General features: G+C 41.3%; 1 protein-coding gene across 1 annotated transcript; it reads right to left on the bottom strand.

The window, feature by feature from the left end:
* Positions 1-1,559: 1,559 nt before the first annotated feature.
* LOC116219024 (TOG array regulator of axonemal microtubules protein 1-like) lies at positions 1,560-4,495 on the bottom strand. The gene is made up of 6 exons (XM_031561873.2): positions 4,266-4,495; positions 3,625-3,730; positions 3,150-3,385; positions 2,714-2,872; positions 2,250-2,375; positions 1,560-2,080 (listed from the first exon to the last, which is right to left on the bottom strand). The coding sequence occupies exons 1-6, from the start codon at positions 4,400-4,402 to the stop codon at positions 2,068-2,070; spliced, it is 777 nt and encodes a 258-aa protein (XP_031417733.2). The 5' UTR covers positions 4,403-4,495; the 3' UTR covers positions 1,560-2,067.
* Positions 4,496-13,530: the final 9,035 nt, after the last annotated feature.

Genomic DNA, 13,530 nt, shown 5'->3' with positions numbered 1-13,530 from the left:
ACAGAAATTATAGGGCAAGGTAGTTTCCCCTCTCACAGGATACCTGAAATACTACACATAAACCATACACATGCAAACGATACAAACAGAACACAGGAACAAACGCGTGCTGTGCACAACTATGCCCCCATAGGCTACTGAAATAAAACACGGACCACAATAACGAAGACAAAACAAATTAAGCACGACAAACCAAAGCACCCCGATAAACCAAAACAAAAGAACGACAAGACAAGACAGCAGCTCGTGTGGTGACTCCAGCCCTCCACCAAGCCGGGTTGTGTCTGCAACACAAATCATAATTAAAAACCAACGGAGGTAAAATGATGCCAATAGGGAGATTTAAATAAATACCCATGTTACTCGGAGACACTGGCTGCCGCCGGAACGTGCGTCCTCACTAAACAAACATGACACTAGATATAAATATAATTATAAAAATTCAACGACCAGGTCTCCTAACCCATTCAAGAACAGAGCATACCTGGAACTAGAGTGAACAACAGTTCTCGAGGTCAGCGAAAGAGGAGAGGATCACAACACCAGGCTACAATAAAGGACGAAGTTAGTCCACAGTGTGATTAAATTTCAACGCAACTGGCTTAGAGGCGAAGAAAACCTACGGTGGGAGAAACAGGAAGCCACTCTGCACAGGAAGTAGCGATTCACAATCTCAGGATATTGCACACTTCCAGGCTTTTATAGCCACACCCAAGCAATCTTCTTAGCTTGAGCTCTGTATGAGTAAACGTCTGTGTCTCTCTCCCTTGGTTACGCACCATTTTACAACATTAAACCTGTTTCCTGAACTGATCATAACTCAGACTGAGTCTCCAATATATGGTGTAAAATTAAAGCTATCAAAGGACATAATTCGGATTAGACTGCCACATTTTCTGCATTATCTTAAAGGGGTGGCCCGTTGCCTTAAAGGAGTGGCCTATTGCCTTGTACCCTTGAGGAATGACACCACCAAGACAGTCCCTCTGAGACCACTCAAATTATATTTATTATACAATTATACTTAATGTGATAACTCCTCTTTATTCCTTTTCTTAGGTTCAGCATCTGTGGTCATCATAACCAACAACTAAATGCACAACATATAGAACAACAGCCAATTATGCGCAAAAAAGTGCTAAACATTCATCAATGAGAGCTAAAGTGGTGTCAGTCATCTTAACCCAAACATTGAACAAGGAACTGTTCAAACCAATCAACCTCGCCTTTCAGCACTTTGAAGCTTAAATGTTATCAGCTCGGAGTCACTGGTGAGACCACTAGGGGGCGCTTCTGCAAAGAGAGTAAGGTCCCAGTGTGAAGATTTATCAACTGAGATTAAATTACATCAACTAATATCTTTTTATTAGATATTTTATCATTTTAAGGACATTAGCTGTCTTGAGAGAAAGGAAGATCTCTTTGAACTGCTATGGTGCTTGGTTTCAGGCCTAAAGGATGAGCCTGTCTGTGTGTACTGGAATGTGGGTGCTTGGCTCTTATTTGACTAAACTATTTATTATTATATTATTTAACAGATTTGTAACAGATTGTTGTCATTTTTGTTGTTTTTTTGACAATTTTATACATGTATACATTGGGACTCATGTAATATTTATTGCAAAGATAAGGTAATTTATAAGCAATGGGGTGCAACCTTTGTCACCATTGAGGTCAGGGTGAAAAAGTTGGAGCGTTTGCGATTTGTTTTCAGAGCTGTCCCGTCGTAGAGAAGCTGAGCGCATTCTTCGTGCTGGTTGGCCTTGTCTTCCTGGCCCTTGCCGTGTTGACCTTTGCCCCTTTTCCAGTTCAACACCCGGAGGACCAACGTGGCGCGGCTGAACCTCTCTATCTGCCTGTTGCTGGCTCATGCCCTCTGAAAGAGCAATGCTATAACTGCTGCCAGTGTTGAATGAATATGTTGTGTCTACAGAGATGTGGGTGTCGATAGTGTTCCCACACCCCACCTTTCTGGGCTTGTCTAAAGTTCCTGTGTATTCTCCTTTTCTTTGTCTTTTCCTTGTAATCAATCATCATTCATTAATCTGGCCCTGATGTTAAATCACTTCAATTAAAATTTCTGCAAACAAACAAACAAACAAACAAACAAACAAAAAAAAACATATAACCAAGATATTTTCTCCAGTATGTTTTCAGGTTAAACAATAATAAATAGAGATTGTTGATTTTTTCACACTGATGGCTGAATGTTTTAGAGTTTTAGGTATCCACTGACATATCAAACCTACCTGCACTGGCCTTTGTTAATAATGTTCTTGATGGTGATGTGGTCTCTCTGTGGGACAAACCTCTCCACCATCTTGATGAGGTTGGGGTGGGAGGCCAGAAAGGCCAGAGTGTTATGGGCATGGGTCCTGTTTCAGACACAAAAGCACATCATCCCCCTTTCGTTTCCATTGAGGACACCAACACCCACTCATTTAGAATGAGAACATTACCAATCACTCATATTCAATGACGACATGGAGCGAAATGTATGCACTGTGCAGAACAAATATTTCCTGAATATCGAATCCACTAATTCTTCACAATATTTTTAACAGTGGTAATGACAAACTTATACACCGACAGAAAATTCCATTCAGTATTGCTGTAGGTTGGGATTCCTCCTAAAAGATAATGTATATCATTATATTTTTAATTCAAAGAGCTGATTGGTTGGTTATTTAGAAAAAGGAAGTAGTGCTCTCACCTGACTTCCAGTGCACAGTCAACAGCCAGGCAGCAGATGGCATGGATGAAGCGTTCTGTCAGGTCCTTTTTCCCAGACAGGAGGTGTGACGACCCCATGACCTCCGCCAGTCTCCCCAGTTGCTGAGCAGTGCTCTTCCTCGCGGCTGTATTACGGTGCCTGAAAAGCAGAGAACCAATGAAACAAAACAAGAGAAACATGAAGACAGAGATTGGATAAAACAGAGAACCACAGAACAAGGGGAACAAGGTGAGACAGAGAAACAGGTGAGACAAAAAGATAAAAGGTAAGATAAAAAAAACTCTTGAGACTGAGAACCAGTAAATAAGGAGGCAAGGGTTAACAGTTAGGGTTAGAGAGAAGGGTTAACAGTGAACCAGGGGAAAAAGAGCCCCAGGGGTGACGGATGAACCAAATATCTATCTCTACTTCTCACCTGACTCCTGTGTTGATGAGAGCGTTCATGCTGCGTGAGGGCGTTACATTGACCACCATGTACCCCAGCGCCAGCTCCACATCATCCCTGATGAAGCCGCTGGCCTCTCCTGCCTTCTGCAGCAGCGCCCGGGTGGTGCCCTCTACCTCCGCATCCATGCCCCGCCCCAGATGAGCGTACAGGTGGGCCAGGGTCACTATGGCAGTGCGGGACACCATGGAGCGCAGGTTCTTTACCTTGGTGGGATGAAGGGTGAAAGCTTAATGAATATAAGTTAGTTACAACTCTGTTCTCATGCTGTTCACAAAGCTGAATGAGTCATAGCCTACTATTGTTATTCATTGTAGTAGCATTGGGAAGTTTGAACTCATTAAACCCTATAAAGCATCATTAAGTGCACACAGTTTTTCCTGTCTGAAACAGAGTAATATGCAGCATGCGGGTCTAGCATGTTTTCCAGCAGGGAGCGTCTCACCTCTTGAGTGACAGCCAGACACAGGTCATGCAGTCTGGGCAGCAGCAGCTCAGCATGGTGCTGAGACAGAGACCTGATGGAGGTCAGGCCCTCGATCTTCTTCTCCCTGCAGCGACACCAACATCAGTCAACTCAGAGGTACATTGGGATGAAGGGGCTTGGGTAGTCTATATACAGCTAAGCTCGAAAATGTGAAGGCCCGTACTCATTAAAGATAAGTGTTTTAGCAAAGCCTAGCCTATCTTAGCTAAAGACTTACCATTCAACCAAGTTAAACATGTAAGCATAGCCTAGCCTTTTTTTTTGATAAAGGTGTTAGCATATTTATTCAAGGTAAATATGTTAGAGTAGTCTAGAGTAGCTCATCTTCGCTAAAGGCCCACCGTCAAAGGTAAAGGGTTAATAAAGCCTAGCCTACCAACACACACCACTCGCCCAAGGTAAACGTGTTACCATAGCTTCTCTTAATGAAACACCATTCTTCAATGTATATATGAAAGCATAATCAATGTAGTCTTTGTTAAAGAACCACCATTTGCCCAAAGCAAATATGTTAGTGTAGCCTATCTTAGCTAAAAACCCATAGTTGATCTAAAGTAAATATGTTACCCTAGCCTAGCTTGTCTTAGCTAAACTCCTACCAGTCATCGACGCTGAGCAACCTGAAGGCCTGCAGGAGGGCCTGCTCTGGGCAGGGCAGGGGGGGCAGTTTGGCCAGCTCTGGGAGCTCCTTGGCCTTCTGGCTCTGCCTCGCCTGCCTCTTCCCTCTCACTTTCATCTTCACCTCCTTCAGCTCCCTTGCTCCCTTATTCCTCCCTGACAGGGCCTCAACGGACTTTGGCTCTGCGAGGTCAAAGGTCACATTTGTCTGTCCGACGTCCTGTCTACACTGCCTTGACAGACTGTGTTGTTTTTAACTGTCCTGATGTTTAGTTTATGTAGGCTGATATATGTTTCCATATTTATATCAAAAACAGTAAAATATGTATTTCCATTTCAGTAAATCTCTATGCGTTTATTACTTCTGGCCTGTCAGTGTGTAGATCATTTTCATGGGTTATGACCAGGCAAGCCTATGAGACAATCTGTTTGTGTGGAGGGCATTTGAGTACGTGTATAACATTCTTCACTACTCACCTTCCACAGCAGCATCTATACTGAGTGATGCTGTCTTCTTGAGGCGGGGCAGTCTACTGCGGAACTGTCCGCAATTGATTGTCTGTGGGAGAGTGGGGACAGCGGGGGCGGTGGGAAACGGCGGAGTCCTGAGCAAGGGCAGAGTTTGCCGCTCCAACGGGGTCCTGCTGGCCTTGATCTTCTCTGCCTCCTTCTGACCAACGCTAGTTGCTTGGTTGGTGAAAATGGGGGGCAGCACCTCCTGCTGGCCAGATGCCACACTGGCCATGAAGGCCTTCTTCACGCGGCGCACAAGTGAGCTGCAAGGCATCATGGGATTGCGGTCTGGTGGGGGCACGGGCAGAAGATGAGGATGAAGATGAAGCAGCTGATGCTGAGACTGCAGAGATGGAGAAGGGAACATGTCATCAAACATGGATTCCGCCTACGCCCTGTAACAGTCACACAACCACGTCCTACCAGAGTACAGCAGTACAGTACAACTTTCCTTAAGAGTAAAAATATACTTAATAGGCAGCCTCACTATACGTGCATGTGTAATCTAAGGTTTACTAATCTTTAAATTACACAGTAACAGTATTTCATAAGATTTTACGGTTGGTCTTTATGGTAATCACTGAGAGAATTATGATTGAAAACCACATTGGACTAAAGCTATAACCATGGTAACCAGAAACCACACTCCAAAGGTCATTATCAAACCCTCAAACAAACGTGAGCTTTGACCTTGACTTTTTTCAACTTTGAACTGGAAAAGGTCACTTTGTGGAGGGTATTACAACAGCTACTTTTAACAGTTTCACTCCCAGTATGTAGTTTCTCATAGACATAGGAAACAAGTTGGGAAATTATATAACTGAAGATTTTCAAATTTTACTACTAACACAGTACAGAAGTACAGATCAACTTTCCCTGAGAGCACACAGATACCTAACAGGCATTCTCACCATAGATGCTATGCAATCCTTACATTAATCAGTAACGGTGTGAACCATAATCATATGTTTCTATGGTAACCACTAACCCAAAATTGTGCTTGACAGCCAGATTGGGCCAAAGTTGTAACCATGGTAACCATAAACCTGCCACCATAGACATATATACATCTATGCCTGCCACAGGAAGTCCATCATCAAGCCATACTTGAACTTTGACCTTTTACCCTTTCAACTTTGACATGGAAAAAGGGTCAGTTAATAGGGGCCAAGTGCATTATTAGAATGATTATTTCTATTATTCTTCTATTTTATCAGTCTAATAATTCCTTATAGGCCCCAGGAAACATGGTCAATTATTTAAGTTTATCCAAAAATGTGTACAACTACCACTGGATTTTCCAGGGAACTCACACATGCCGAGGTACAGGTCTGGGTCTGTGTCAGGAGCTGCTGCATCATACGTTTCATCTCCTTGTTTTCATCGTGGAGTTCATCCAGCTGCTTTTTAAGGCTTTGGAAATCCATGATTTCTCAAAATGTCCAATTGCCAGAAAGGAATAAAACGCTGAAATAAAACGTCCTGAAATTAAAATACAAAATAATATCAAATTAAGATGTAAATGTAAAAAAAACTATCTACTGAAAATCAAGAGTGTGTGTGTGTCCTAACTAAGAAGTTGCAACAAGTGATGTGAAATAGAATTTTCGCCAAGGGTGACATGAGCGCCATTATGACGTAAACTGGGATCCTTTGACGTCTGTTGCTTGAACGGACCATTCTAAAACTTGTTCAGGTGCAAGAGAAACTAAATACGTGGAAATGAAGGTCGGCATTATGAATAAACTAACCAATGTCGATCAAGCTATGCTCTTCTAAATCAATTGTGTCATACCCCACCTTAATTTTAAAAAGCTTATAAGCGGTAGTTCAGTTATACTTAATCTTGGTTTGAGTTCAGTTATTTATTCACTTTATACGAAGTAATATTTATTTATTTTATGTTATATTTTTCACGTGAAATCAAACACAGAAAAGTATGCGTCCACCTATTTTATTAGTTATTATCTTCAATACAAAACGTTGTACATATATATCCACGAAAATCAAATATTTGCTTCCCCCTTGACAGCTGTAGGCTACTTTGACTGTTTTAAACATCTATACCACTACCTCTAGCAACCAGCCATGAGAAGAATTCATCAGCCCAGACCAGTGGCGTCCTTAGGTCTGATCACTGTGCTTATAACCGAATATTGTAAGCATAGACCCGACTATTTCGCCCTGAAAACAGACCGACTGTGCAGCCGAGTGGAACTTGACTTACAGCGTCCGACGGAGAGGGGAGTAAGCGCTGCACAGTGCACAAAGTTGGAAGACGTGCGCACCCAAATGCAAAGCTCCATAGACATTTATACATTATACATATGTATCAGTGACGTGCAGTCAGGGTAGGCAAGGTAGGCACCGCCTACCCTGCCAAAATTCAAACGTAAAAATGTTTATTAAATCATTGTATTTAATAAACTTGTATTTGTATTTTTACTGATTATTCTTGTGATTTATATATGCAATATGTGTGTTTTTCCAATTGTTTAGACGTTACGATGACAAATGTAGCAGTTACGCATAATCAAATACCAAAGGGTAGAATAAGCAGTGCTTTTACTGTCCATTCATTGCGGACGACAACGAAAAATGCGCACTTCGATCCTGTATTCTTTAACATGTACGTCGAAAAGCACAACTCTTCTGTGCCTTTGCACGTAAAATATGTTATGCCAGTAATCATCTACGTCACGTATCAAACATGGACCAATTAAAATCGAGATATTACTGGACATTTGCGCAGCTAATGTCATTACACCAGCTAAACGTAATCCCCGCGAAATTCAAAGTCAAAATGACAGCAGCGGTATCTGCCGATATCATAGAACTGAGTAATGTCTCCAAGCTCGATTTTATATTATGTATACATATTATGTATACATGTCTATGCATGTCACGTCTGCGCTGACATCCGCTCCAGCCACGCACCCTTCAGCACACTCGCACTCGCACTCCCTCAGCTGCACCTCATGTCAGCTCATTAGTCACGTTTGCACTCCCAGCTGCACATCATTTACTTCTCGTAATCACAAATCACACACGCCACTTCATATACAAAATAGTTTTCTCTTTTGTCACGCATGTAATCTTAATATCTAGCTAGATATACTTCCTCACCTTACCCATGCCAATCTCCTAAAAAACAAAAAAAAACAATCCCCAGGGAAACTTGACTTAGCCCCTGAGCTTTTCAATTGCTAGAAATGCCCAGGCCCAGATCAAGGCCAAAGCAGCCCCATAGCCAGTTGCCCTCTTGGGTGTGATTCAAAATACAAAATACCCCTCAAATAAATGTATTAAAATAAAATACAAAATACTGGTGCCAGAAAATGTAACAAAATACAATACATGTATTTTGTATTTAAAATATAGGAAATACTTTTTCTGGATTTTCCGTTTTCTCAGTTTGGTATAGCAGAACATTCAGGTTTGGGCTATATAATGTACACAAAGCTCTGGTGAACCCCACAAAAAGGAAGAACAGTCACAGAATGTCAGTGTAACTAAGCAAAGCTAGTAATTCGGCGGCCGCTATGGTGATTAGAGGGTTAAAAGACAACAACTTGATTGATTATGTATATATATATTTTTGCAGGCAGCAGCAGTGTGACTCTTGTGTTTTCACAAAACAGGGCTCTCAATGCAATCTCTATGGCTTCCGGGAGGGCTCGCCCCACCGTGCTTTCGTCATACGTAATTGCGTATAAGGACGTCATACGGCTTTGATCAAGTCACAGGCCGTGTCTATTACCGCGCACTTGCACACTTCAAACACTGACTTTCAGTGCTTAGGGCATTCACACTGACAGAACCAGCAGAAATCAGGGCACTGAAAGTACCCGGATGGCGCACTGCAAGCGGTCAAAAAATGCAGTGTGAAACGATGGACACTACTCACCCTAAACGGGCGCCATCTTGGCTACGTAGCGGAAGAGGAGGAGCCTTTTCGGCAGCTTTTCAGTTAGGAAAGTTGGCTGACTGACGCTTCGCAAATCACTTCAACCATTATTGCTGGTTACAATAAAGGTGTTATCTGCTGGTACAGTGTCTATTTCTCTGTAACTTTTTAAAAAATCTAAGCGAGAAAGATTGTCTGCCATCTTTGTTTAAAATTTCCAGTTGGCCAGAGGAAGCTGGCACACAGATTTATGGGTAAAAGGCTTGCACATTTGTGTCCGTCAGTGTTCCATTTGAGACAACGGCTGTGTTCGAATTCTTAGATAGCTGTCTTAATCCTTGATCTCTTGTTGGACAGGTGTCTGATGAGACAGGTCCTTTCGGGGGAAGGTATCTCAAAAACCGTTGATTTCAAACAGTCTATTAAGATAGCATGTACGGCAACATGTACGGCAATATGTGACATCATCACGATGTGTGTGCTTATTTTCTAGCTAGCAGCTACTGTTAGCGACCTGGCTAACGGATACATCGCCAATGAAATCAGACTATTTTTGTTAATCAATCATGACATAATTACATAGTACACTGTTTATTTCTCGGTAACTTTAAAAAAAAAAAATTACCAAAAAAGCCAATAAACTTACATCGGTGAATACTTTTGTGGAACTTCGATAATTTCATCCGCCATCTTTTTTTTTATTTGTCTCTGGTTAGGGAATGGCGCAGAGAGTTGTGGGTAATACCTGCCGCTATAAGACAGCAAGGCAGCTCATATGCTCTCTTGAAAAATGACCGTTATGTGACGTATTTCAAGGTATCTTATTAAAGCGGAAGAGAAAGTTTAAGACATTTCAAACAGTCCCTGCTCCCTTAATAGGAAGGTAGGAAGGAAGGAAGGAAGGAGGCATTTTAAGACATTTCGAACAGGGCCAACACTAATCAGCGACAGAACGCACTACAGATGTAAGTGCTTAGTGTGCACTATGCACTGTATTGCAGTGTACTTCGTAAAGTGCGCGGTAATAGTCACCGCCACATTCTGTCAAGATGGCTAACGTTCAGTGCAACAACTCGATTCGCTCTTTGAAAGAACCTTCTTTGAGTCGGCGTACTAATGAAGATAAATTGACAAGGATCAAGACAGCTATCTAAGTTTTCGAACACAGCCCTGTTTTCTGAAAAAAAAATGGATTTAACATGAGAGTCAATGAGAGCTATCAGGGGCAATTTCCATTTCGCCCCAAAAGGGGGGGTGGGTGGGGGGGGAATGCATTTGAAGCACCACTTTTGCCTGACTGTTGCCTGATTCGACAATGACATTCAGAGGCATATCAGACGGTCTAGTGGTAGAATCTGACAGAAAAACACCTTCTGCCTAAACACTGGAGAAAGTATTTTGAGTATTTTAAATACAAAATTACTCCACTCTAAAGTATTTTGTTTCAAATTACGTTCGATTTTTCATCAGCCCTATCAAATACAAATTACAAAATACTCAAAGTGATTGAAATACGTATTTCAAATACAAGTAATTGAAATACTGCCCCATCTCTGATATATGTTAGGATCAGTATGCGCACCTAAGTGTTTTCATTTAACGCACAGATAATTAATTGTATTTGCATCTGATTATTTGTCATGTGACTTCTTATTTCAAGGTAATGTTAAAACGGCATAGAAAAATAAGAGCTTAAGAACAGAGTGAATAAATAATGAAAGTACATAAAGTCCATAAAATACAATAAAACATAGCTAAAAGTATCAAATAGATCAAATAGAATACAAATATTAAGAAAGTAGTGTGTTTTCCGCTTTCGGAACACGGAATAGAGAACCAAAGAGCAATAGCCCCAATAGTATCCATCATGAGTTCCGTAATAGAACCCGACAGCCGCTCTTAAAATAGGCCCCCCTACACCTTTTGGAACACCACAACCCCTTTTCCACCAAAGCCGGGCCGGTGCTGGTTCCGGGCTGGTGCTTAAGCGGTTCGGTGCTGGTTCTGGTTCTTATCTAAGAACCAGCTCGATTTTCCACCGACCGAGAGCCAGAGTAGGGCTAGCTACGTCTTTAAATCACGTCATACGCCTCCGTTGTCCTAGCTGAACATTTTGGAAGGTTGTGACAGGTTACTAGTTATTCACGAGTGGTTTTATTCCTGGGAGAAGGCAAACAAATTTCGATAAAACTTCTATTATGTTTCATTTTTAATACCATATAGTACCAAACGAGCTTAAGTTAATGTTCTGTTTACTTGGCAACGGGTTTTCTATATTTCTCCACGTAGATCAAACGAGTGACAATGCTGTTCATGACGGGAGTTGACTATTCAATTCAATTAAATTCAAAAGAAGCTATGCAGAGGCTGTAGATCAGGGGTGCCCACACTTTTTTGGCTTGTGATCTACTTTTAAAATGACTAACTAAAAATGATCTACCACAAAACATGTTCATAAATAGAGACTATGCATGGCTAAAAAAAGGGGGGGGGGGGGGGGGGGGCACACCGACACAGACACTTAAAGGAATCATGGTGATATTGGTGACATTATTTGAGATAGTTGCGGCCTAAAATTCTTGATTTCGAGGGAGCTTTTCCAAAAAGTTGAGTTATTTGTTGAAAAATAACTGATTAATAAACAAACATATATAACCTTGCCAATATGCTAAACAAAAGATTACCAGGACTACAAAACGTATCCACAACACAGTGCACCTGTTGGCATTACAGAAGGACCATCAGTAAGACTGAATAAAATGTTATGAATGTCTCAGCCTTCACATATGAGGGGGAAAAAACAGCCTGTGTCACTGTGATCTGTGATCTGACGTCCTGCCTGCGTTTCTGCCGTTCTCATTCTATGCGTATTAATCTGTTTTGCTATCCTTGTTTATTTATTTTATCCGTAAAGTTGTTGATGTTGTTCAATTACATATATTAATTTAAAGTCATCCAATTTCAAGTCATCCATTCTTCAACACTCGCTGCTACCTTATCTTCAAACAGAAAGTAACGTTAAATCTCCATGGCAACAGCTCTCAAGGGTTTGGATATTAATCGGATTTATTGCTTCCTTTATTATTCACAGCTAAATAACATAAGGCTTTTTATTTTGTTTAATACACGAAAAAGCTATATCTGTTCTATAAGAAAGGTAACCTTAAATGACTTCCGTTGTGATCTGGCGATTTATAGAAAAAAAAAAAAAACTTTATTTAATTTTTTTTTTTTTTTTTTTTAAATGACACGATCTACCACCATAAGCTTTGCGATCGACTGGTCGATCGCGATCGACGCATTGGGCACCCCTGCTGTAGATGGATTAGAAGCTGCATGATTTGATGTAATTAGCAGAAATGCCCACCTGGTGGCAGCACTTTCTCTAAGAAACTTGACTGACTCGTAGGCAACATCGTCGTCCTGCGTGGAGGTTTGAGGCATTTGGATGGTGGAGTATAGAGGTACGTCCTCTGTTTTTGAGCGATTGATCTGAATGCTTGCATACTCAACGTCATTTTGATCAGTTGTTGACACTCTCTGTGCGGGGTCAGAGGTCGTGGCCCTTGCTGTGACAGTGCTGTACACGGGACCTGAGTCGTTCTGATTGGGAAACAGAACAGGTTACATCATGAATGATGCAGAGGTGAATGGACATTAAGACGCAATGGTGACATACAACTCTGATCTCAGATGCAAGAGTTCCTAAGTCTATTTAGGCTTGGCTGGTGCCAGATATTTCACATGGGGAGATATGTACATGTGTAATCATTGCATAACAGATTACAGCTAAAGACTTTGAGCACCAAGTTCCTCACCTGTATGTCAGTAATTGTGTCCCTTGTATCTGCAGGAATTTCAGCATTCTTCTTGCTGTTTTGCAAATGGACATATGCATGTTTAGTTGATGTTAGAGAGATAAACTTATATGTATTCATATATAGAAATAATATGCAGTTAACAATATACATGGCATGCCTGTTTTTACATGAAATTATTACAGATGAAGCAAACTTCACTGAATCACCTCAAATACACAATTCCAAGTAACAGCAGGACAGCGAGAATGATGATCATGGTGATAGTAGCTGGCAGGATGATGGCAGCCACTTCTAGGGGAAAATGAAAGACTTGATAATGAAACAGTAAGTACATGCAACATTATCAACAGTGCTGGAAGTGATACTTTGCAGGCACAGCTAACTGGCTTTACATTCTGAATGCCATAATGTGGCAAGATGATGACAAGTCACAGCTGTTTCAAATCTCCTCCTTCTAATCATCAATGCAAGCATTATACCACATGTCCACCAACATTTTGTAAACAAAGAGCAGAATTTTAACAGGCAGAGATACATTCTGTAGGACCTTCTGTAGGAACTGCAACTCCAGTAGAGGTCTGAGAGCCAACTTCATTCTCTGCCTCACAGTAGTAAAGTCCACTTGAATCAGAGGTCACATTGAAGCTGATGCTGTCACCTGTGCCCCTAATAAGAGATTCAGCTCCAGTCCTCATATACCAGGTGTAGTTGTGCACTGGTGGGTTGGCATCACTGCTGCAGGTCAGAGTCAAAGAACTGCCCTCCACTATTTCCCCAGGACTGATAGACACTGAGACATTCTTTGGCTTGTCTGTTAAAATGTGTGCAAGTTTTATCTTAATAAATACCAAAAGCAAGGATGTGACAAATGAAGACATTTCATTGATGTGTGTGATTTCAGAAGCAGTTAGAACATATAGACCTACAAATAAACAACAAGACACAATATGTTTTATATGCAATACGTTTTGAACCACATTTGTACACACCTGTACACATTTACTG

This window comes from Clupea harengus, chromosome 24 (genome assembly GCF_900700415.2).
Source record: "Clupea harengus chromosome 24, Ch_v2.0.2, whole genome shotgun sequence".
Taxonomy (NCBI): domain Eukaryota; kingdom Metazoa; phylum Chordata; class Actinopteri; order Clupeiformes; family Clupeidae; genus Clupea; species Clupea harengus.
The sequence above is the reverse complement of the archived record's forward strand: the minus strand, read 5'-3'. Positions and strand labels throughout refer to the sequence as shown.

Bases quoted from the DNA above. Each gene is read 5' to 3' on its own strand.
- LOC116219024 (XM_031561873.2), bottom strand. From the start codon at position 4,402: ATGAAAGTGAGAGGGAAGAGGCAGGCGAGGCAGAGCCAGAAGGCCAAG. The intron at 3,731-4,265 runs GTAGGAGTTTAG...GTGTCGCTGCAG, and splicing joins TTGCTCAGCGTCGATGACTG to GGAGAAGAAGATCGAGGGCC. The intron at 2,873-3,149 runs GTGAGAAGTAGA...TCTGCTTTTCAG, and splicing joins CTCATCAACACAGGAGTCAG to GCACCGTAATACAGCCGCGA.